The sequence below is a fragment of the Callorhinus ursinus genome, unplaced genomic scaffold (genome assembly GCF_003265705.2).
Source record: "Callorhinus ursinus isolate GAN/ISIS: 27379988/994484 unplaced genomic scaffold, GSC_fseal_2.0 scaffold49, whole genome shotgun sequence".
NCBI lineage: Eukaryota > Metazoa > Chordata > Mammalia > Carnivora > Otariidae > Callorhinus > Callorhinus ursinus.
Window position 1 is genome coordinate 197,374 of NW_027397111.1, and position 24,693 is coordinate 222,066.

The 24,693-nt window shown below is 44.8% G+C and overlaps 1 protein-coding gene across 16 annotated transcripts in view; it reads left to right on the top strand.

Annotated features, from left to right (window-relative positions):
- The window catches only part of SERGEF (secretion regulating guanine nucleotide exchange factor), a 217,128-nt gene that overhangs the window by 101,320 nt on the left and 91,115 nt on the right, over positions 1-24,693 (top strand). For 13 of the 16 annotated variants that reach the window (XM_025894495.2, XM_025894493.2, XM_025894496.2 and 10 more), the window contains one exon: positions 9,361-9,453. The exons of the other annotated variants lie outside the window; for them this stretch is intronic. In XM_025894495.2, coding sequence (XP_025750280.2) covers positions 9,361-9,453 — 93 coding nt within the window. The remainder of the gene's footprint in view (positions 1-9,360; positions 9,454-24,693) is intronic. 16 annotated transcript variants of the gene reach the window in all.

Consider the following 24,693-nt stretch of genomic DNA (forward strand, 5'->3'; position numbering starts at 1 on the left):
GACACTGTGTTCTTTAGGGAAAGTTGCGTTGCCTTTCTGAGCCTCCATTTCCTTATCTGTAAGATGGAGATAGTACATTGAGCAATTATTTATTGAATGCCTGTTATATGCTAGCCACTGTTCAAGGTATTTGCAAAATAGAAATCCTTGTCCTTGTGGAATTTACATTTTAGTGAGAGGAGACCGACGTTAAACTGTAGACATAAGAAATAAGAAAATTATATGTTAGAAAGGTAGTAAGTACAATAAAAAAGAAGAAAAAGGAGCAGGGTATGGGACTTTCGGAACTGTGGAGGGGAGCTAGGACGCGTGGGTTGTGGTTTTCGATGGGCCTCATTGAGGTGGAGCAAAGATGTGGAGTTGGCGAGGGACTTGGCTCTGCAGGTATCTGATGAACAGTGTCCCAGCGCAGAGGCTCGAAAGCGGGAGCAGGCCTGGCATGCTCAAGAGCCGGCAAGGAAGCTGGCATGGCTCAAGCAGGGGGAGCAGGGAGCATGGGTGAGGATAAGAGAGGTATCCGCAGGGTGGTGAAGACTCAGTGAAGTGGTATCTTCCATCCAACGGCCCGATTTTCCAATGGCGCTGTTCTCTCCCAGCCACCCAGGCTGCCGACTTCAGCGAGACCCTGATGACTCCCTTCTCTTTGCCCCCTTGCCAGTCACTTGCTAGGCCCTGTAGCTGGGTGTCTCTCTTCTGTCCCTTTCTCCTCATTCCTTTTGACCTTACCCCATTGGCTTCTCACCTGTCCAGTCACAGTGGCCCCCTGACCATTAGACCCACGGTCTCCAGTCTCTCCACCACCCCTCCACTCCTCCTTCCTTTCCATGCCGTGATGCGCGGCATCTCTCCCGCCCTCTCCCGCTCATTGGTGTGCTTGTGTATTCATTCCTTTGTTCATCCATCAGCATCTTTTGAGCATCTACTAATGCTCAAACTCATTCGAATTAAGTCTAATGGAGGAAGCAGACTTGAAAGTAATTACAATACCAATTCAGAAATGTTTGTTTTTACCCTAGCTTGTTTCAAAAAGGATTTGGAGTTCAATTGATTTATTATATAATACGATGAGTAATGTGAAGCAGCTCTCTATACGTACAAAGCAAAGTTCCAATCTCTCAACCTACCATTTAGGTTGCACCTACCTCTGCTTAGGTGCAGACCTGCCTTTCTAGTTTCATCTCCCATATCTGAATGCAGTAAAGCTTTTGCTTCAACCAAGGAGACACCTTGCAGTTCTACAACATGACCTTCTCTTTTACACCTCCATGTCTTGGTTCAGACTCTTCCATTTTCTGGGAGTGCCAGTTTTGGCTAATCTATGTTCTTGCTGGCCTTCCACACTCAGCTTTTAGATGGCACCTCCTTGGGAAGTCTGCCCTGATCCTCGATGCTAGGATCTCTTCCTTCTCTCAACTTCCATAGCATTCTCTTTTGTCACTCACCACATTCCACCTTGGGTATGTGTATTTCTACTTTTTTTCCTTACTGGACCATGAATTCCTTGAGGCATGGATCATTTTTATCTTTTACCACGCACAGCCCCTGGCATAGCACCTTTTCTTTAGGAGGCACTCAGTAAATCCTTTAGTGAGGGGATGAATGAATGTTTCCTGAGCCATAACATCTGGGGACGGATCTGCATTGGAGCTGCGTTCTTCTCTTATGCTGATATGAATGAAGTACTAACAAGTTTCTGGAGCCCAGAGGTAATGACCCTGCAGGGAGCTGCTACCATCTGGTGTTATAATTCAGAATGCATTTTCTCGTAGAAGTCATGATGTAAATAATTTCTGCAAGTACTTCCATCAGGAGTTCCAAATATCGGACTCAGAAACACACACTTTTGGAGGCTTGCTCCTTCATAAGTTGGGGACTGCTTCCTTTTTGAAGTTGTCCTATTTGTACTGGCAGGCAGGTGGTGTCTGTGTAGCTGTCCCGTCAGCCACCGTGGGGCAGACGGAGAGAGACACACAGACTTGGGTCACACGGAGATTTAGTCGTGTGACCTTCAGCAAATTACTTTACTGATTTGAGCCTCAATTTTCTAATCTGTAAAACAGGAATAAAAATACTTACCACTAGGCATAATGAGGATGAATGAGGTAAAGAGTAGTGCCTGGTAAGTCCTTAGAATGCCATTTAACAACAATCAGAATGCCACAGTCAGCTCCCTTTTTACTTGTACATCTGTGAAATTCCTGTGGCCTAGGACTGTGCTGCTCAGATGGTCTTGTGCGTGTGAGTCCCCTGGGAACTTCATTAAAATGTGGAATCTGATTTTTAGTAGGCCTGGGATGGGGACCTGAGATTCTGCATTTCTGTTTTTGTTTTTTTTTTTTAAGATTTTATTTATTTGAGAGAGAGAGTGTACAAGTTGGGGGAGGGACAGAGGAAGAAGCAGACTTGCCACTGAGCAGGGAGCCCAACATGGGGCTCGATCCAAGGACCCTGGGATCATAACCTGAGCCAAAGGCAGACGCTTAACTGACTGAGCCACCCAGGCGCCCCAGATTCTGCATTTCTGATATGCCGTGTTGCTGACCATACTTGGAGTAGGAAGATGTTAGGTCGATGGTTCTCACACTATAGCCTGCCTCTGAATCATCTGGAAATCTTGTTAAAGCAGATTTCTGGGCCCTACCTCCAATGATATACTAATTCAGTAGATCTGGGGTAGGGCCTGGGAATTTTCATTTCTAATAATTTCCCAGGTTGTGCTGATGCTGCTGGTTCAGGGCCCACACTTTGAGAACTACTGTGCTAGGGAGATAACAGGGATGAAATTAATGAGAAAAAAAAGAGGTAAATAATTGTAGTTCTTCCACTGTAGGATACTTGTGCTCTCTGCTCTTTTAACTATATGGTAACTATTATCTGACCAGGCTCTGAAATGTCTTATTAATAATTAAGTAACAGCAACAACCAACTCTTACTGAACACTTATTATGTGCCAGGCACTGTCCCAAGAGCTTTATATAGTTCCACTTAATTCTGATAATAATCCTATGCAGTGGATACTGTGGTTTTTCCAGCTTGATGTTTCCCTTGCTAACCAATTCATAAGAATCACCTGGCACGCTTGCTAAACATACAGAGTTCTAGGTCTCTGCTCTGGTAATTCTAATTTGGTGAGGTCCAGTGTCCCATAGGAGATTCTTATGATCAGGTGAAGCTGGGGATCTTTGCTGTAGTTAATCAGCTCTCTGCTTCTTCACCTAGGCCCAAGAGAAAATTGCCAGTTTCGAAGAAATACCATATCAATGTTTACACAATATATTTGACATTAAAAGTTGCACTAATTTACATTTTTCTTTGAGAACTCAGAAAACTCTTTGTAATCTCCAGATGCTCTAGGGTCCTCATTTTGACCATCCCGGGACTATAGAGGTGCAGAAAGGCCAGGTAATAGGGCATTTTATTTACTAGAAGGCCAGGGAAGCCCATGCCAACAGTATAATACTTGGCTCTCTTGAGGAAGATCATTTTGTTTGGAATGTTATTCTAGGAAATTGGTCTTCATTGCATCCAGATGGATTCTATGTTTCCACAGGGTTTTAAGAAAAATGAAAAGAAAATGTTGTACTTGATTCTTGTCAGGCCAGAGCTTGTTTGCCTACATCAAGGCCAGCTGGTCAACCACTTGCTTGGAGCACACCCCATCACTACACCAGCAATCCCAGTACCTGATGGTCTCCCTCACCTCGCCAGGGTCTTCTGTTCCTCTCTGGTTTCCTAGCCACTGGCTTATTTACATGGGCTTTCCCATTTAGCCTCTGGTGGTATATTCCATATTTTGTTGGGACTCTGGCTGAGGTTGGAAAAGGGGGAACATTCAGAGTTGTAGATACAGTTGGAAATTCACCAACCCCTTGCCTGCTCTGGGAGGTCCTGTCTGCCTGCCTTGATGGAGGTGGTGTAATGGGGCAGTGAGGTATCGCAAGGGTGAGGTTGTCTGTTAAATGCACCATATTTTAGCCATCAGGAAAGACAGTTCTGAAACCAAAGAAAATTGAGGGGTTTTTTTTGTTTTTGTTTTTGTTTTTTAAGTTCTACTGATGCTAATCTGAGTTCCTTCTTAGGCCAGTTAATAGCCCTCAGAATAATTTTCTTTGCTAATGGGAAAAGTGTTTCAGTTTGATGGAATGAGCACTATACCAGCAGTCATAGGAGCTGAGGACTCAGGTCAGCTCTCCCTCTGATTTCTTCTGTGATTTTGGCCCAGTAATCACCTCTCTGGATGTCAGTTTTATCTTTAAAATGAGAAGATTGGGCTCAGCAATCTCAGGATCAGCTTGCTGTTCTGTGATGTTGTGATGATCTGTTCCTAGGAAGATGTGCCATTCACCCGTTCAGTCAATATCTATTGAACATCTAGTGTATTTCAGGTACTTCCCTGGGCGCTGGGGCAGGGGGCATATATCCATAGATAAGGCACGCTGATCCGTTCACTCACTCATGCTTTCATTCGTTCATACAACGAGCATTTATTTTTGTGCCAAGCACTATGCAAAAAGCTGTGAGAGATATGAAGGTGAATTAGACACAGGTTTTGTTCTTAGGCAATGTCTTGAAGGAGTTCCTGACAACTCTCTTTGAAAGAGGACCCCTCCTTTTATTCTCCATCCCCTTCCTCTACTTTTAGAAGTGCTTACCACCTGACCTTACTGTGTATTAATTGTTTGGTGTCTGTCTCTTTATCAGAATGTAAACTCCATGAAAGCTGGGGCTTTGGGTTGATCGCTGCTATATTCCAGTACCTAGAATAGTGCCTGACAAACACTCAACAATCTTTAAACAATAAAATATCCATATAAGAAGCTAGAAGTTATGTGTCATAAAACATGTTTAGATCAAGTGCTGTGAGAGTTTAGTGGAAAGAGATCACTTCTAACTTAGGATAATGGTTTTTAAATCTGGTTGCATATTAGAAACACCTGGGAAACTTGAAAAAATCAATTGCCTAATGTCCAAGTCCATACTGTTCAAATCAGAATCTCTGGGTGATGAGTGGGCGTCAGTATTTTAAAAGAGCTCCCCAGGTAATGATAATGGGTAGTTAATGTGAACCAGAATAATCAGGGAAGTCTTCATGGAAGAGGTGGGATTTGAGCTGGCTTCAAAATCAGGTAGCATCTGGCTAAGAAGGAAGCCTTCCAGATGAAGCACACAGCATAAACAAAGTACAGAGGCAGGAATCACAGGCTGAGCTCAGGGATAAGAGGTAGTTCATTTCGTCTAGAGCCATTAAAGCAAAGTTCTAAAGGTTGACTGGGGCCAGTCTGAGAAGGTGTTTGGATGCTAGGCTAGGGGATTTGGGCTTCATTTGGTTTTGCAATCAGTGAGAATTGTGAATGATTTTTAAACAGAAGCGATGTTATCAGAGCTCTCCCTGGCTGCTCTGGAGGGTGGCTTGGAAGCAGCCAGGGAGACCAGTTTAGGAGGCCATGTAGCATGGGCTCAGCTTTGGACTGCATCCTTGTCATTGGAGGGGAGGGCTGAGGTGGAACCGGGCTTCGAGGCCTGCGCATCCTCCAGCCCTGGTTCTGCTTGGAGAGCTTTTGGTGGAGTCACTGACATTGCAGGGATTGGTGCCTTTGGATCAAGCCAGGGCATCAGGCCGCACGGGCATCCCTAGCCCAATTTGTTCCTATGCATGACTGATGAACCAGTAGTACAGCCAGGCCTCTTTCCTGAAATGAGAGGCCATTTCATCCAGAGAAGCATTTCTACAGGTGAAATTCGGTACCATGCCAACCTACCTTTGAGACAGAGGTTTCTGTTGTCTTAATGTAGCAATGTGTGTCTTTGCTTCATCTCTAGCTAATTCCAGCACTGTAGACACTATGGGGTAGGGCTGGTAGGGGTCAGCTCTACCACAATCTGGAGCTGCTAATTTCTTAATTTCTGGGTGTACTGAGGACATCCTGCCTGAACTCAGCATGCTAGACAACTTTGAACAAGGGCTGGGGGCCATGGGCCATGGGCCAGAGGGTGTATTTCCAGTAGCCTCATAGAAGAATGCTCTTCTACAAAGAGCTGAACCTTTGTGGGGCACAGGACATCTGCAGAGACAACGGCACCATATGTGTGTGGGGCTGGGGGAAAGCGGGCTTGGTGGAGGGAGGATGGTGATTGGGTCCAGTTTGCTGACACAGGCTCATGCAGAGGACTGCCTGCCCTTGGCCAGATGCTGCTGGTAGCTAGTGCATCCCCAGGGTCATATACTACCCAAAAGGACAGGTCAGCAAGAGTTGCTAGGGTAGATACTTTTCCTTCCCTCTGTCTGTTTTGCCAGGACTGACCTTTTTCACAGTTTCAGAATGTCAGTCCGCCAGACATGCACAGACTTGAACAGTTTGCAAGGGGCTTTCACACTCTGTCTCATTGGAATCTCACAAAAATCTTGTGAACTAATTAGGACAGGAGTTGTTGATCCATTTTACTGATGAGAAAACTGGGGCTAGGGTGGGGTTAGGTAGCTTATTCTAAAGTCAAATATAAAGCACAAGGGCTGGGACTTGTTCATGCAGGAGCCAAGAGGTGACTTGTCAGGGCTGTTTAGGTGGATTTTATGCACGTTGGAGTAGAGTAACAGTTTAGCTTCTTCGTTAACTAGGTGGTGACTTTGGCAAGTCCTTTCTTGTGTGTCTCACTTTTTCAGCTATAAAATGAGAATAGTTATACTTACTTAATAGGATTATTTGAGGGTTAAATGATCATTTATTAAGGAAAGTGTCCAGGACGATGCCTAGCATAAATTAGATGTTCAGTTAGTTCCTTTAAAAAAAAAAAAACTTTTTTCTTGAAATAATTACAGACTTACAGGAAGTTATAAAAATAGTACAGGGAATCTTGGGTATCCTCACCCAGCTTCCTCCTGTGGTAGAATCTTAAGTAGGTATAGTACAGTATCAAAACTAGGAAATCAAGGTGCCTGGGTGGCTCAGTCGGTTGAGCGGCCGACTCTTGATTTCAGCTCGGGTCATAATCTCAGGGCTGTGAGATCAAGCCCTGTGTCAGGTTCTATGCTCAGCTCCAAGTCGCTTGAGATTCTTTCTCTCCCTCTGCCCCACCCTCTGCTTGTATGTGCATGCAAGCGTGCACGTGCACGCTCTCTCTCTCAATAAATAAATATCTTTAAAAAACTAGGAAATTGACATGGGTACAATACCTGTTGTTAACTATACTACACACTTTATTCAGATTCCGTTTATCTTTTCAGATAAAAATTATATTACTTGTGAGTTTTTCTTTTCTAGCTCCAAAATGCTATATACAGTGTCTTCCTTGTCCTTGACTTTTCTGTGGCATCTGACTTTCTAGAAACTTTCTCCTCCTGCTCTTCCCCTCCGGGGTTTTTCCTTAGGCAGAATCTTGCTTCCATCTTTCCTCAAGGATTCTGAAGTCAGGATTCCCACCTCAAAGCGCCAAGCCTCTCTCCCATTCCCTGTTTTCTGCCTGCTTGCGAATGTAAGCTCTAATTCATCATATCCAAAATAAAACTTGTCATTATTTAAACCCTAAACCAATGCCTTCCTGCCTCTCTGCTGGACTTCTCGTTGTTTCTGTTGATGAGTTACCATTACAACTGCCCAGAGCTGTATGAGGAAACTTTTGGGTGATGGATACGCTCCCTGCCTTGATTGTAGTGAGGGTTTTTCTGGCTTTATACATATGTCAAAACTTATCAGATTGTACATATTAAATACGTATATATCAATTATAACTCAATAAAATGTTTTTCAAAGGTTTAAAAAAAAAAAGAGTGGCCCAGGGCCAGACAGCCTGGGTCTGAGTCCCGGCTCGGCCACTGGGACAAGTCACTCAGCGTCTTTGTGCCTCATTTTCCTCACCTGTAAAAGGAGGCTAATAACAGTAACTTACTATGTAGGAACTCGGGGAGGATTAAGTGAGTTACTTCAGATAAAGTGCTTGGAACCTTACCTGCCGCAGGTGAAGCCCTCCAAGTGTTTGTTGTTGTTGTGGGTTGCTCATCTCAGGCTCACGGCGCCTGGCACAGAGCAGGTGTGCGGTAAGTGTTTGCGAACGAATCCTGCCGCGACCTTGAAGCACTGTTTTTCTTCCCCAGCTTTCATCCAAATATTTCTGCTTTTTTAAGATCCAGCTCCATTTCTGCACTTTTTCTCCCCTCTCCCTGAGTCCACAAGGCCCTGCTGGCCTCCCTCCTCTCTCCATCTACCTCGGATGTCTTCTGAGGGCATGTGTCCTTCCTCATTGTTTTTTCTCTGTTTCCCCTTTGCCTATGCCAGGCAGTAGGTGCTTTATAAATGTGGAATGAATGAATGAATGATGGTATATGATTTGCAAGGTATTAGGAAGGCTTTGTGCAACGAGACAAATTCCCATCAGTTCATTATTAAAACAAACAAAAAACATAAAATTTATCCCTGAAGAGAAAATTTCCAAGTGTGCGCAGGTGGCAAGTGGTCCTACTTCTGACCCTCTGATCTCACCCTCCCTTTTGGGTCTTGGGGGAGCTGTAGACCTCCTTTAACACCCTGGTCCAAGCTTAGACACAGACCTTCCTCTGAGTGCCCTGAGAACAGCTGAGGCAGGCTGCTGGCACTTTTGTAAAGACTTGTCTGAACCACAGTGAGGGAGCCAAAGGAGACGCGGCAAAGGCGAGGAGAAGCTGAAGCGGACCGGCTCATTCAGGCCAAGACACTGCATCTCTTGGCCCAGGGCTTGGGTACAGTTCCCCTGACTCTGACCTGATCCTTTGTTTTCTAGCTGCAACCTCTTGCTTATGTGGAGGGTCCAATCTGAAAGCTAATTTGTTAGAAGCTCCTTCTTGGACACCTTGACATTTTTGCATCATAGGCCAGAGAACCTGGTTTCTGTTTTTCCAATTTGAGGGACACACTCAGGATGATCACTATGGGGGTGACACTCTTGACACTCCATTTCTTACAGGTGTAGTTCTGGCTTATCTTCTGTTCAAATCTAGTAATATAATGATACCTTAGCCGTTTCATCAGTAAGGCATCCATACTATGCCATTTACACAAAATAACACATTATTCTGTGTCATCCCTGCTGGGCCCTGATCTGGCTTACAAGTTGATCATTACTTTGCCATTCCTTTGGATTAAGCATTGCCTTTTCCAGCAGCATCTCCTTCTGGGAATGGTAACATATCAGGTCCCTCATATCTTGGAATATGTTCATTTATCAACATGCATTCGTCCCTTTCACAAGAAATCTAGAACAACTTATAAGCACTAGATGCCTTGGGACAGAAGAGGCACAGCTTCTGGTCAACCTCATAATAATAGGCTTCCGTTAGATTATTCTTTTCATTTACAAAGTATAGCATGCCTCATGTGTTTCTTTAAACAGTTCTGTGAAATCGGTGCCGTGTTCCAATTTTTACCAATGAAGAACCTAAGGTTCCTAGAGAAAAGGCTTGGCTTTTCCAAGGTCATGGAGCTGGTAAGTGCTGGAGCGCCTGGCTCCAAAGCCTGTTCTCGTTCCATTGTACCTCCTGGCCTCTCCTACCAGTATCTTCTCTTTGATCTGCCTAGGCTTGTTCTGGCTTTAACCCCAGGTTTTTTCTGTGATTCCAGGCTAAACTATTTATTACTTTCTCTGCTGCTTCTATACCTTTTTAGTCTTGGGAGAGTTCCATAGATTCCAGCAGGAAGTTTATTCCTCTCAGACCCTGAGATTCTTTTGTGACTTCCCATGCTGACTATGGAACTCCATCTATCTCCCCTAGCTAGAGCTCCCACTGGTCTCTGCCTTTATTTTTCCCACTGTCAAGTTTATCTTTGGTCTGGACCTTAGACCCTGCTTTGTCACTTGTCTTTTTTCTCTTGATCTGTCCCATAGTTCTTATGGTTCTTCCTGTGAGTCTTGCTACTTTGATAGACTAAGGCTCCCCCACCTATGAGGTAGGTTTACTTTCCCACATTTATTTATTTACTCATTCATTTATTCATCAGCTACTTTTGGAATGCCTGTATCAGGCACTGTATTTAGGTACGGGCTTGGGGGGGGGGGGGGGAGGGGCATGTTTCCAAGATGTTAAAGCATGGTTGAGGAGACTAAAGAATCAGGAGCCCTTTACAATCCACTATGGTAATGGTTATGAAGGCATAAACAAAAGATGTTTGTGGGAACATAAGAGGGACACGTCACCCAGATTTGGGGGTGTCAGAGAGGTCTTCTTGGAAGAGATCATGTCTGAACTGAGTCCTAAGGGATAAGTTCAAGTGGACTTAGAGTGAGTGGTGGTGGTGGTGATCTGTAGGGAGGAGGGCAGAGTGCCAGGCAGAATGAGCCATATGAAGCTGTATGTTTAGGGGCCTGCAAGCATTTTAGCCTGACTGGAACAGAAATTGTAGGGATGGTGAGGGTGAGGCAGGAGAAGTAATCTGGAACCAGACTGTGCAGGGCTCTTAGTTTGTTCTGAAGGTGATGAGGGGTCATGGGAACATCCCCAAGTAGAGGTGTGACTTGTTTAGAATAGTGTTTTAGAAAGATCACTATGATGCCAGGGTGAAGGATGGATTGGAGAGAGACAGAGATAAGAAGTGAGTCAAAAAAAAAAAAAAAGAGTCAGAAGTGATTGCGGCCTGCGTTGAGAACTTGAGCGAAGGTATGGCAGTGATAAAGGAGAGAAGTAAATGGTTGCAGAATATAAGGAAGGTAGGATTTCTAGGGCTGATGGCTGATCAACTTAACCCCTCCAGTTAAGAGGATGCATGCTGTTTTGCCTCACCCTTAGATTTGTCTACCTTGCCTTCTCCTACATGCAGTCCCTTTCTACTGTGAGAAGAGAAATCTGATGTTTGATTCCTGGTGTGGCTGTGTTTACCCATTTCTCTTCCCATACCCCATTCTCCCTGCAAGGTCCTTCTCTTTTTGGTTAACCTTCCCCTTATCGTTGCCTGATCAATGTCCAGGGCATTCTTTCAGTTTGCGTTTGGAAACCTGAGTGGCACCACAGGTCAACAAAGAGGTGTCACTGAAGTGCCCACCCAGGGAACCCTTGCTCCCCCTCTGCCTCGGTAGTGCCACCCTCTTTTCAGAGTGGTTCCTGGGGAGGACTGGGATAACAGGTGACCGTATTTGCTGAGTGACCTCTAAAGGAGGAAGGAGGCAAGTATCTCTCTTGCATTTTTAGAACAGAAAATCTTTAAATACAGTGGGAAAGAACATGCAACCAGTTCCCATCAAGAGAAAAGGGAGCCTGGTGTAGGTAGATTGAAATGCTCCAGGTTGGAACTGTCCTCTCCATGGTCACGCTGACCAATTTAATCTTTTATGGAATAGAATAGAGCACTGGCATCGGAAGGGACCTTAGAGTTCATCCAGTTCATCCTCATTTTGCAGATGAGGACTTTGAAGTCTCTGGGGGTGGTATGGTTTGCCAATGTCACAATTAGCTAGTGGCAGAACTGGGACCAAATTGAGGCCCTCTAGTTCAGCTCTTGTTTCACTAGTCCCATGAAAGTACATTTTTTTTTTTTTTTTTTTGGTCATAAGTTTGACAGTTTGACAGTCTGGAGAATAAAGAACAGGCTGTTTTAATGACAGTATAGTTTGATAGTCCCCCTTTTCCCAGGAGAATGGAAGTAGCTTGTCCAAGGTCACAGCGTGAGTGAGGGGTAGAAGGGCCACCAGACTTGTAGCCTCCTGCTCTTGCCAGCATTGTCCAAGGTCTCACCCAGGACCCAAGACTTGGACAGCTGGGCTCCAGTGACGCTGAGCAGCATCATTCTTCAAATGCATCACCACCACAGCCAATTTCTTAAGTTCTGAAAGACACAATTTCTTTCCTTTTTCCTTTTCCCCTGAGTGTTTTTTTTTTCTTATTTGATAAAAGCGTATGGCTGTGGAAATTACGTCAGTTTAATTAGGCTGCTTGACACAGTACTTTTCCACTGAATTTACTAGGAACTGTGAATTTGTTGTAGCAAACTGCACTGCAGGCTGCAGTATCTGATTGGCATGCCAGGAGCATCACCAGCGAACAGCTCAATAGAGATTGGGGAGAAAACTGGGTCAGGAAACAGCCTCTTGTACCTGCAGCGGCTGCGGAAGGCCGCGCAGAGGCGGCAGGTGGCCACGGCATGGCACTGTCTCCCAGAGCCTGAGCCCCTGAGCGCCCCCCCCCGCCCCCGAGCCCTGCACTGCAGCCCCCCTGCCCCCCCCCGCCTTTGCAGGTGATTGTTCCTGTGGCCATTTTGCCTTCTATTTCTCTCCAGACCACAAAGCTTTTATACCTGCAAACCTCAGGAATGTCGTTTTTCTCAATTAAAAAGCCAAAGATTGGTTCAGATGGAATCTTTACCCATTGGTATTCCAAATCATGAAGCGAGTCTCTTGCCTCTCCAGAGCTGGGTTTTTCAGGGAGCTGGAACTGGGTTTGAGAGTTCTACACAGTGAAGAGGAAAGAGTTGCGTTTCCATTTGTTTCTCTCCAGTCCCCCTCCCCTCCATTGCCACCCAATTATATGGCATTAATCTCTGAAAGTCTCAGTGCTGAGCACCAAGACAAATCAGGAGCTCCTAGAGGGAGGAGTGAATGATTTGTCAGAAGGGTCAGGGGGAGCTTCTTAAAGGCAATGGCATTTGTCCTAGGCTTTGAGCAATGAATTGGATCAAGATAGGAATAAATGAGGGGAAGATGCTGGTGGCCTACCCACACTGGTCTCAGGACTGCCCTGTGGAGACTGGAGACCTCTCCGGTCATCTGGGGCTGGAATCTATTTCCTCACATTAGAGCTGACTGGGCCCTTAAGGACCTGTTCATCTAAGCTCCTTGTTTTATAGATGGGCAAATGAAGGGACGAAGAGGAAGAGACTGAAACGGAGGCCAGCCCAATGCTATTCTAACCACACTATGGCCAGTTATGTACTTGTCCTCATTTCAGAAGGGGCTCTCAGAACATCCACGTCCTCCTTCGAGATTCGACTCCTGTCATCTGCTTTCTGACTCCTCTCATGTGAGCTCAGAGATGCCCAATGGTCTCTACCTATCAATTACCATTAAGGAGAGAACCTGGGTCCTGCTGGCATCAGATTCCTAGGTCACTCAGATCCCTGCTAGACAGTCATACCCCTTCCTTCCTAGGCCAAGCCAGATGAGGCCAGAACTGGTTTTTCCTTGGGGCTGTTGCCTCCCCAAGAATATTTGGTAGGAACGGGTCTTGCCTCAGAGCGAGGGCTCAAATTCTCACAGACAGAAAAGCTGAGTGTAGCAGAAATCCAGGCCATTGTACTTTTATGTTATTTTGTGAGAAAATTGGGCTTATTTTGACTGAAAATTGTTTTCAATGAAGTATACTTAAATTTACTGAAATTTGCTTTAAAGACAACTTTTGTTAGACCATTTAAATTCTGTACAGCATCTCTTTCCTTTTTGAGGAGAAATCAGAGGGTGGGAATAAAACAGTCTCCCTAGTAATTTTCCCTGAATCTTTTGGATGGTCTCAATTCAGTATGAGGAATTCTGTCTTCAGACCAAGTACTGACGTTACAATTGAAATGCAGAAATGTATACCCATTTTCTGATAGACATATCAAAGTTTGCTAATCAAGTGAACCATTTGCACAGGATCTTTCAAAGCCAACTTCAGAGCCAACATGCTTTGGAAGACAGTTGACAATTCAAATGTCAAGTAGTCTGTGGCTTGAGCTAAGTGGAGTGAGCAGAAGAACATGCTCAGAAGACACAAGGCATTCTGGCTGTGAAATCAAGCTTTGATGGCCCTGGAAGTCAGATGGCCAGATCAGATCCAGACCTCTTCAAAGCAGAGGTTCCCTTTTATTTTATTTCACTTTATTTTACTTATTTTATTTTGGGTCAGAGCCTGTGGTTTTAAGTGCCTTTAAATAATTTCCCTGGTCTTGGAAGGTATATTCATTTGTAAATTAGTAGGCCTTGCATCTAGTTGGCATTTGCAGAAAGAAAGAAAGAAATGGGTGAGGGGAAGGGAGGGAAGGAAAGATGAAATGCTTCTTGATGCTTAGGCAGGTTTCTACTCAGAGGCTGGCACATTCATAGAAATTTCCATATATTCTCATTTTGGGGTCATACTAGGACTTGTCATCAGAGTGAGCATCATCTGAACATTTCATAGAAGTGGTTGGAATAGACAGAGAAAAGCTGGAGAATATAATTTGAAGTTTGTCAAATCTCCTCTCTTCCTTGCAGGGTTACATAAAGGGAGGCGAAAGGCAGGGCTGCAGGCACAGTGAATGCCCAGGCATCATGGAAGCGCTCTGGATAGTCTTTTCCTGAACTTGCGTACCCCTGCCCATAGCCTCCTTGGTCAAGGATGCTTAAGAGTGGTTCTTAGTCTTCAAGCATTCATGTTGGCTGTTGCCAAGGGCAGCTTGGAGAACCCAAGCTCCTTTCCCTGAGGACCACTCCCTTCCCTGCTCCACTGGGCCAGGCTCCCATTTCCAGCATTGGAAATGCTTTTCTGTTTCTTGGAGTCCTCATTGGCCCTCCCTAAGGAAGAAGGTATATGAGAAACAAAACCAGTAAAGGATCTAAAGCAGTGGACTTCTTACATTTTCTCCTCTTCCCCCGCTTTGCTACTCTCAGCCCCTGAACACTTCCCTGAATATACTTTCCTGACCCTAGACACCCGCTCCCCTGTTTTGGCCATAGAGCAGATGTGGGCTGACAGCTCTGGTGCTTTGTGGTCATTCCTTCAAAGGCCATAAGGCTGAGGTGAAGGAGGGATTGTAGTGCTCACTGCTGATGACTGTTGTCTGGTCCTTTAACACTGTCCCCAAGACCTAGAGACTCCCCTTTCCTTCTCTCCGCGTGGCTGTCCTCTTACTTACTTTGGTGACTTCCTGGTTCTGATGCTGGTTAGGAAGCTCGGCAGCTTCCATGTGCCTCTTCCTTCCTTTCATATCTATCCATCCAGTTATCAAATCTTAGGATTCCACTTCTGCAATTTCCCACATATCCATCCCCATCTACTCCCTTCTGTTGTCACCTGAACTACTGCAGATAAGCTTCTCTTCCCAAAGCTCTGCTCTGGAAATGTGTGCCCTGGTTGTAGCTTCCACTGCTTGCCACTCAGGCCCCATCATCATTTACTTGTTTGCATCTCAGGCTCTTCTATTAAATGTTCATTAAACGTTTCTACGATCCATCCAGAGCAACCTTGTCAGAACAGAGAGCGAAAAAGCAAATATCTGTCTTCTCTCTTGTCATTTCTCTCAGATGAATGAATTAAATATTTTTATTGCTTGGAAGATTAATTATCTTCTGTCCCTGGGCCAGCTTTAATATTCTAGCTGTATCTTCTTGTGACAGGGACCTGGCAGTTGGAATCTCTGCCCCTGTGCTTTTGCCAGGTTTCTCCCCATCTCCACGCCAAGGAGGCTTCTGCAGCGAGTCACCGTCTAGGGGTTCTGAGAGATTTGAGTCTGACCGGCAGGATTTAGCCTCAGTACTGAATTGAAGATCTCAGAACTGTGAGACCTCCTGAAATCTTCTGGTTCTTTCTGGCATGTGAGATACTGTTATTGCCCTTAAGAAATAGAACACCCAAGACCCAGAGAGTTTAAGTGGCTAACCTTAGGTTACCCGGCTCATAAATTTTTGGATACTAATCACAGCTAGATTTTAGGCTGGAAATGCACTTTATTTTGTCCACATAAGCCTTTCTTTGGAGAAGACACCAGTTCTCTGAATTTCTCTTTGCACATAAAACAACCTGGGACCTGTTTTTTCAGTACTACGTCTTGTCAGTGTAAGGAAGGGCAGCCTAGAAGAAGTGACCTCCTCCCAGGCAGGTGTGGCTGATGGGTAGGCAGACATCCCCGTGTGTCTTGCTCCTCAGAGAGCTCCTGGAGTCAGTGTATGGGACAGTTGGTCCTACATGATTCCTGTTCAGTGAGTCCTGGTAGGCCCTCATGTACAAAAGGAGGTTTTGGTTTGTTTCTAAAGTGGTTTCTCAGTCCCTCAGGACCACCACGCACTAACTCCTCATCTCTGCCTGCCTTCGACCTCAAACTAAAAAAATTAACTTGTGTTCTTCCTGCATGTGCTGCTCCCCACATGTCCTCCCCACCTCCCAGCGATCCTTCGGTTCTCCAGGTGTTCTTCTGTCCCCCTAAGTATCGAGACTTGGAGCCCTCTGAGACTCAGCTTGATGAGAGTTCTCCAGTCATGCAGTCAGTCAGCACTCACCAACCCTGTCATTTTTCTCATTTGGGCCCGCCTTACAAATCCAGCCATTCCTGTCTGCTCCCTTGTGGCTGCCATCAGCCACAGCCAGGCAGTGGTGCCCTCTTCCTTCGACCACTGTAGCGGCCTCTTAGTGAGCTCCTGGTCCTTAGTTCTTCATCCATCATGCAGACTGGTAGAGGCTAAGCACTCACCCACTTTTGAGTTTAAAACTCCCTGAAACTACCAGGCTCAAACATTCCAGCTCCTTCATAATCTACCCTTCCAACCCCAGTGTGAGTTGTTCAGACCAGTCAGACTGGGCTACTCACGTCTCCTACCTATTTGGTGATTCTTTGCTCATTTGTTCCTTCCTTCCTTCTCTCCCTCCATCAATGAAAAAAATATAATAACCTTTCTTTGCAAACTATAAAGCATGTAAGCTTTTGTTTGTTCAACAAGTACTCTGCTATGTGGAAAGGAAGAAAGGGGTTTGGGATTTGGTGACTACCCTACAGCGCGCCGGTAATTTGCATATGTTATCTTCTTTAATCCCTTGATTTTCCTGTGAGTTAGGTTGACTTGTGTTCATATTACAGATGTGGGAACAGGCCCTGAGAAAAAAGCATGTGCTCTTCTGCGATGCTGTGGACCTGGTACTAGAGGTAGAGTGGAACGTAGGAGCTAGAAGTCTCTAGGCTGGCAGGACAGAGAGAGCAAGCACATACACAGCTGTCATGGAAGAAAATGCCATTGTCTTAAGAAGCGTAGATACAGTGCTCTAGAAATTCTGAGGATGGTGAAATTTCTTCCAGCTAAGAGATAGGGGAGACTTCATGGAGAAGGTAGGTCTTCACTGAGCGTGAAGGATGGGCAGTAATTTGACCAGAGGAGCTGGGAGGCCAGGATAGGAAAGGGGGGACTAGTGTAGACAGAGGCACAGAGAGGGAAATGCCCTTGGTGGCACAAGAGATCATCAGTGAATGGGCCACTTTGGTTGGAACACAGAGTTCTTGGGGGCAGACGCAGTAGGCCATCAGGCTGCAAAAGAGAGGTGTATTTGGTTCACAGATGGACTGAAATGTCTGGTGAAAAGACTCATGGCACAGGGGAGCCATCGGCAGGTTTTGAGCAGGGGAGTCGCTAGTCAGAGCTGAGATTTAGAAAGGTTACCTTGGGCACCCAGTGAACTGGACAGAAGGGGAACAACAGAGAAAGGGAATAATTAGAAGCTATTGCAATTGTCCAGCACGGATGTTCTGAGGGTCTGAAATAGCACAGTGACAATGGGGATGAAGAAGGGCAGAACCAGGGAGGCAGAATTAGAGAACCTGATGGTTGGCAGGACTGATGAGTGGGAGGGGGATTCCGGGGTGCCCCTGAGGTGACTACGAGGACGGCGGTGGCAGCCCCTAACACGAAGAGGAGGCTCAGGAGGGAGAGCAGGCGGGGAATGGTAGGTGGTTCGTTCTGTTTTGTCCAGGTGCTGGTAAATTGCTTATTTCACCTCTGCTCAGTGCTCTTCACCGGTGCTGTCACCATTCCTGAGCCTGCCTGTCCTTCCTCTTTAGTAAGAGAACTCTCGGCTGCCTTTTATGGTCCAGTTGAATGAAACCCTCAAAGGGACCTTGTTTATCTTTGAATTTCTGATGCAGCGTCCATGCCACTCAGTATTTCCCCAGCAATTGTAAAAGGGAAAAAAGCTATTGTTTAGGACCATTTTTGATTAATATGGAAATAAATGCAGTGCTTTTAAAGTGCCCTATAGAGGTCTAAAATTGTTGCTAGTTGATGAATATAAAAATGTGTATGTGCTCATAAAGTTATCATAGCTGACACATTTAGGGAGACTCAAGTTCAGAAAATTTTGGGAGAGTTGGTTTTCTCTTCTAATTTTTTTTTTCTTTGATGGAGGATAATAGAGGTCTGGGGAGAAAAGATTGCTTCCCCGCTTCAACAATTTCCCACTTCCCCTCTTGCTTCCCTGGGCCATCGGATCTCCAGACAGATGAAGGGGCAAGTGAACTAGCATAGAAGTGTCTACTTTGTCCAAGGTACTAAATATAGGTAATTGAATTCAATCCTCATGATAGTCGTGTGAGGTTATTGCTTTAATTCCAGCTATACAGATGAGGAAATTGAGGCTTATGCAGTCTTAGTAATTTGGCCAAGTTCGCGGAATGAATAGGCGATAGGACCAGAGGTGAAGCCTGCTTTTCCCTGGGCTTCTGCAGCAGCCTCCTCACAGTTTGTGACTGAGAACCTTGCTACAGCTCGTGGCAGAGAGTGGCAGCTTATGTTTACAGCCTCACATGGGAGCTGCTGGAGCAAGTAGCTCATTCAAAGATATTTGACCTCTGTTTTGCTTGAAGGCGGGGCCAGATTCCCGAGTTCCTCCGTCGCCAGTGCTGTCTGCTACTTATTCAAAATGCTTTTTGTAAGTGTTAAATTATTGGGAATATTCAACTCTCTCAGTATGGCCCCTCTATAAATGGGACACATTGTTAAAAGGAACTTGACAAGAGAAATCTGTGGCATAGCTTATTTATTTGAGAGAGAGAGAGAATAAGCAGGGGGAGTGGGAGAGGGAGAGGCAGGCTCCACCTGAGCAGGGAGTCTGAGGTGGGACTCGATCCCAGGACGCTGGGATCACGACCTGAGCCGAAGGCAGACGCTTAACCCACGGAGCCACCCAGGCGCCCCTGTGGCATAGCTTTTTTGAAAACTTGATTACTCCCTTTTGGAAAGTGTGTTTTAAGGTTTCAGATTGTGCTTTCGATAGAACACCTTACCCACATTAGGGGCTAACGGGGCCTTCTGTCTTGTTAGAGTGGCAGGGAAAGAAGTGAACGGGCCTCCTTCACTCCAGTGCTGGTGAGGGGGCAGGTGAGGCCGAAAAGTCAGATGGGAAGGAGATGGGACCAGTCCACCCACCCACCCCGACCCCAGCCTTTGTATACTATAAATTAGATTTGTCTGTCTGCTTTCTATCACTATAAATCAGATTTGTTTTTCCTAGAGTTTCATATTAATGGAATCATATAGTATATACTTTCTTTGTGTCTGGTTTCTCTCATTCAGTGCACTGTGTTTGAGATTCATCCATGTTATGTGTATCAGTAGATGGTTCCTTTTTATTGAGTAGTGTTCCAGTATATGATATACTGCAGTTTGTTTATCCATTTACCTATGTATTAGTTTTCTCTTGCTGCATCAATTACCACAAACTTAGTGGCTTAAAATAGCATCTCTTTGTTAGCTCATAGTTCTGTAGGTCAGAAGTCTGGGTGGGCTAAGCCAGGTAGGATCTCACAAAGCCCAAATCAACACATCAGCTGAGTTGGATTCTTATCTGGAGGCTCTGAGAAGAATCTGCTTGTAAATTCATTCAGCTCATTGGTTGTAAGACCGAGGGCCCGTTTCCTTGCCGGTTGTTGGCCGGAGGTTGCTCTCAGCAATTAGGTGATGCTCCCCAGTCCTTGCATACAGCCCCTCTGTCTTCAAAACCAGCTACAGTGCCTCTGATTCTTGTTGTGCTTCAAATCTTGCTGGATTCTTCTGCCATCGGTTGGCGAAAACTCTGTTTTTAAAGGGTCTGTATGACTAAATTTGGCCCGCCTGGAGACAGCCCTTCCATTGTTGGTAGACTTTCGTTTTTAGAATGGCCTTTCTGATATTAAGGTGTATTTTGACATTTTAAACATTTCTATCCATTGATCCTCATTCTGCCATCTCATTCTGCAATCTGATTCCCCTTCTCCCTGTGCTGTGGCCCTTGTACCATCCAAGTTTTCTCGTTTCCAGATTGAAAACACTCATTTTCCCCCTTTACTTTTTACATGACACGTTGCAGCAGAACAGTTAGTGTACTCTCTTGGAATCGCACGCGTAATTGGATTGAAATTCAGCTATGCCACCTACTAACTGTGATGTTGGACCAGTTAATGTCTCTGAACCTTGGTTTCCTTATCTATGCATACTTTATAGGATTAATTCACAGATTACATGAGCTAATGCATGCAAAGCTCTTAAGCACCTTCCCTGTCACATAGATATCCAATATATGTTAGCCAATATTATTACTTCCATATTGTTACCCTTTCCTCATTTTGTTCTTTTTCTGCTGGTTGTGATCTATTTTGTCAGTGACCCTAATAAAATGTACTGCCTGAATCGTGTAAGTGCCTTAAAGAGGTTTACAGTCCTTTTTTCAATAATTCTACTTTAGAAAATTTATGCCAATGAAATAATCAGAGATGTAGGCAAAGATTTTTGTTCCAGAATGTTCATCACAACACAATTTATAGTGGCAAAATATTGAAAGCAATCTGAGTATCCAACAGTAGGGAAATAATGAAATTAGGGTTTAGGGTACATTTCTATGTTGCTCTAAAGCCTTAAAATCACAATTTCAATAAAAGTAATGACATAGGAAACAACATTAAGTGCAAAAATCATGATAAAATAAAACTGAATATACAGCATGACCCCAACTGTGTTTCTGAAATTACATATATTTTATTAATACACCAATATTGGTAAGGAAAAGATCGGAAGGAAACACACCATGTGTTAATAGTAGGTGGTGGGATTATAGGTGTTTTAAAGTTTTCCTCATTGTAAGCCTTTTGCCAATACTGTGAATTACTTTTATAATCTGAAAAAATATGAATAAACTTTATTTAAAAATTATTTTGTGTGTGTAGCCTAGCACAGAACCTGATAACCCTCAACTTTTTCTTGAACCAGAAAAGTTGCAGAGTCACATCGTGATCAAGATGGTCACTCAGCCGGGAACTGGAGTGAAGGCGGGGGGGGGGGGGGGGGGGGGTTCTCGCGGGCTGCCCCTGGGGACAGGCCAGCAGCACTCATCCGACTGCTGACTTGTGGGGCGGCTCTTGGGAAGGAGGTGCGGCCGGCTGGGTCACACGGCCCCAGTTGCAGCAGATACGATCGTCATCAGTAGTGCCGTGCTCGTGGTTGTAGCGCACACACTTGTTATGATAAGCTTTGATCTCTGTCACATCTTATCTGCATTCTTGACTTTTTAATCCCAGAAAGAATAACGCTTTAGAATATGGGCCTCTAGATTTTTTTGTTTTATTTTAATCAAAAAAAAGCAAAAGTGATCCATTCTGTGAGGAGCCTCACCTGGCCTCTTGGTCGGGGCCACGTTCAGGTGCTCCTGCCCCATGCCTGGCGATGGCCCAGCAGGCTCTGCTGTGTAGCTGCAGCAAAGGGGAGCATTCTTGGGCCTTGTGTACAAATGGCTCGGGGTCCGGGTGTTTTTTACTGTTACTCTTATTGGAGATAGAATCAAGATAGGAGGGACTGTGCTACCTCCCTTCACACACTAGGGGGTTCGCTTTGTTATTGTTCCCACCCTGGGGGATCACCCAGGGCTTTTCCGCAGGCCTTGTGGGATCTACCTGTCTTGTCCTGGGAGGCAGTTCTGTGTATCCACTGACTCAAATTCTGAACATCTGAAGAATGATCTAGTTTCTGAATTCAGCTGTTACTTACAGAGACTCTGTTAAGTAGCTGAGGAAGTTCAAGGATAAATCCAGTGTCATTCATCTAGCATTTCCTGAGTACTTACTGTGTGCTGGACTCAGAGCCAAGAGCTGTGGGAGGGAGGTACACGGATGAGTGACTTCAACAAACATGTGATCGGGACCTACTATGTGCAGCGTACTGTGTGAGCCACGGAGCAAAGAGATTAATGAGACACAGTCCTCATGCTTAAGAAAGTTATAATCTGTGTAATCTGGGAAGAGACAAACACGTGAACCACTTAATAATAGGAGAAATAAGTGCTATTTCTGTAGCAGAGTCCAGAGGAGGGAGTAATTACTTCTGATGTGGCCTGGCCACTTCTTAGCGATATGTTTTTAGTCAAAATGTTTAACCCCTCTGTTCCTCGGTTAATTTATCAAATGAAGGCATAATGAGTTAATTCATATAAATTGCCTAGAATGGGACTTAGTAGTTAATAAATGTTAGCAGTCCCTTTCATTCTCCTTTTCTCCTCTCTCCCTCCTTCCCGAGGATGAATGGTGAAGGTTCGCTGCCCCAAGGGGGCAACATGAGCCCAGCATGATGAGGAGTGGGGTGGTAGGATACTGTGCTGGGGGTCTGAAGAGGCGCGGAAGTATTTGTGGATGATTCTACTCGGGATAGAGGCTGGAGGACCACACTAGGTCCAGACCATGGAGGTTCTTCAGTACTAGACAAAGGAATTTGGGCTTGGGCAACGTGGGGCAAAAGAGTCCTCGTGTACTTTAGGAAGAACAGGGAGAGACTGGAGAGGAGAGGAGCACCAGGGAAGCTTGCTGCAGCATTCCAGGCCAGAGCTAAGGCCAGAGCTAGGACCCAGACCATTTCTCGGACTCCCTCAGTGTGACAGAGGCTGAGGACGAGGTTTAGTTCTCTGTGTGCCTGTGGGTTTCTTGCTGAAGGAACGTTGGTTCGAGTGACAGTTTATCCCATGTGTGCGTTCGTGTCCTCTGTCTCTTTTCTGAAGATTTAATGTTGATAGATAGTGTTATCTAATCATGTTTCTCCAATTGTCTCAATATCTTTGATGGCAGTTTTTCACTTTGATCTGGGATCCAACCCAGGATCATATACTGCATTTAGTTGTCATGTCTTTTTAATCTGGAATAGCTTGTCTTTATCGTTTATGACATTGATATTTTTTAAGAGTACAGGACAGTTGTTTTGTATAATGGCCCTCAGTTTGGTTTTATCTGATTTTCCCTCATGATTGCATTTCACATAGGCACTTTGGGCAGGAATGCTAAATAAGTGATGTTGTGTCTTTAATGCATTGCACGAAGAGGCACCTGATGTCAGTTTATCCCATTCTTAGTGATGCTGACTTAGATCGCTTGGGTAAGGTGGTGTCTGCCTCCTTTCTCTGCTACAGAGTTACCATTTCTCGTTTGTAATTAAGAAATGAGGGCACCTGGGTGGCTCATTCTTAAGCGTCTGCCTTTGGCTCAGGTCATGATCCCAGAGTCCTGGGATCCAGCCCCGCATTGGGCTCCCTGCTCCGCGGGAAGCCTGCTTCTCCCTCTCCCACTCCCCCTGCTTGTGTTCCCTCTCTCGCTGTGTCTCTCTGTGTCAAATAAATAAATAAAATCTTAAAAAAAAAAAAGATCTGTGAAGAGATACTCTGAAACTATGTAAGTATTCTGTTCCTCTTTAGACATTTGCCCAGTAATTTCAACATGCATTCATGATTCTTGCTTGAATTAACTACTATTATTGCAAAATTATTTTCTTTCCAAATTATTCCTTTTACATTTATTACTTTTGACATCGTACTCTAAGGAAGAGCTTTTCCTGTTCCCCTATTTATTTATTATTCAGGAAGTACTTATGAATTTTTATTTTACTCAGTGAGTCATAATCTACTACTGTCATTATTCATTCTGATATTCAAATTCTCCCTGATTTAGCCATTGGAAAACCCTTCAGGAAAACCTGGTATCCTTCTGATATTTCCCTGTCATCTTTTGATCAGTTCCTTACTTCCTGGCACAAATAGATGTTCCGGGCTCCAATTGTTCTTTCCCTGTCCCAATCCTAGAATCAGCCATTTCTCCAAGGAGCTCTGATTCCTCTTAGTCAAATAGTATTTAAAAGCCAAAATTGGTCACCAAGTGAACTTATTGCTGCTGGGGTGTCATTGTTTCTAGGAAATTTCATATTGGTTGAACTTATCCTGTGTGTGTGTATGTGTGTGTGAAACTATGAGTTCACACTGATACCTCTCATTCAAATCCAATGTCCACAGTGTTCCTCTTTGCCATCCCTTATTCCATATTTGTGTTTCCTTTGTCTATAGTGAAAACTCTGGCTCCCAGAGTCATTAAGGCAAATTTTTCCTCAGTTGCACCATCCTACAATACATACAAAATATTTTCCTCAGTTGCACAGTCCTACAATACATACAAAATACTTTCAGAGTTGATACATGTATACTACTATGGGAAAAAAAATGAATCCACTAAGTAAAGTTAAAGGTTTTTTTTTACAGTTTTTTGTTTTGTTTTGTTTTGTTTTTAGATGGAAGAAAGTCAAAGAACTTGTTTAAAAGTTACTAGGGGGTGCACCTGGGTGGCTCAGTCAGTTAAGCATCTGACTCTTGATTTCAGCTGAGGTCATGATCTCAGGGTCCTGGGATTGAGGCCTCTCACGCCCCATGGGACTTTGTGCTTAGTGGGGAGTCTGCTTGGGATTCTCTCCCTCTCCCTTTGCCCCTCCTTCCTGCTCACTCATACGCACACACACACATGCTCTCTTTCTCTCTCTAAAATAAAATAAATAGTGGCGCCTGGGTGGCTCAGTCGGTTAAGCATCTGCCTTCAGCTCAGGTCATGATCCCAGGCTCCTGGGATCGAGTCCCATGTCAGGGTGCCTGCTCAGTGGGGAGCCTGCTTCTCCCTCTACCCTTCCCTGCTGCTCCTGATCTCTCTCTTCCTCTCTCAACTAACTAAATAAAATCTTTAAAAAAATAAATCTTTT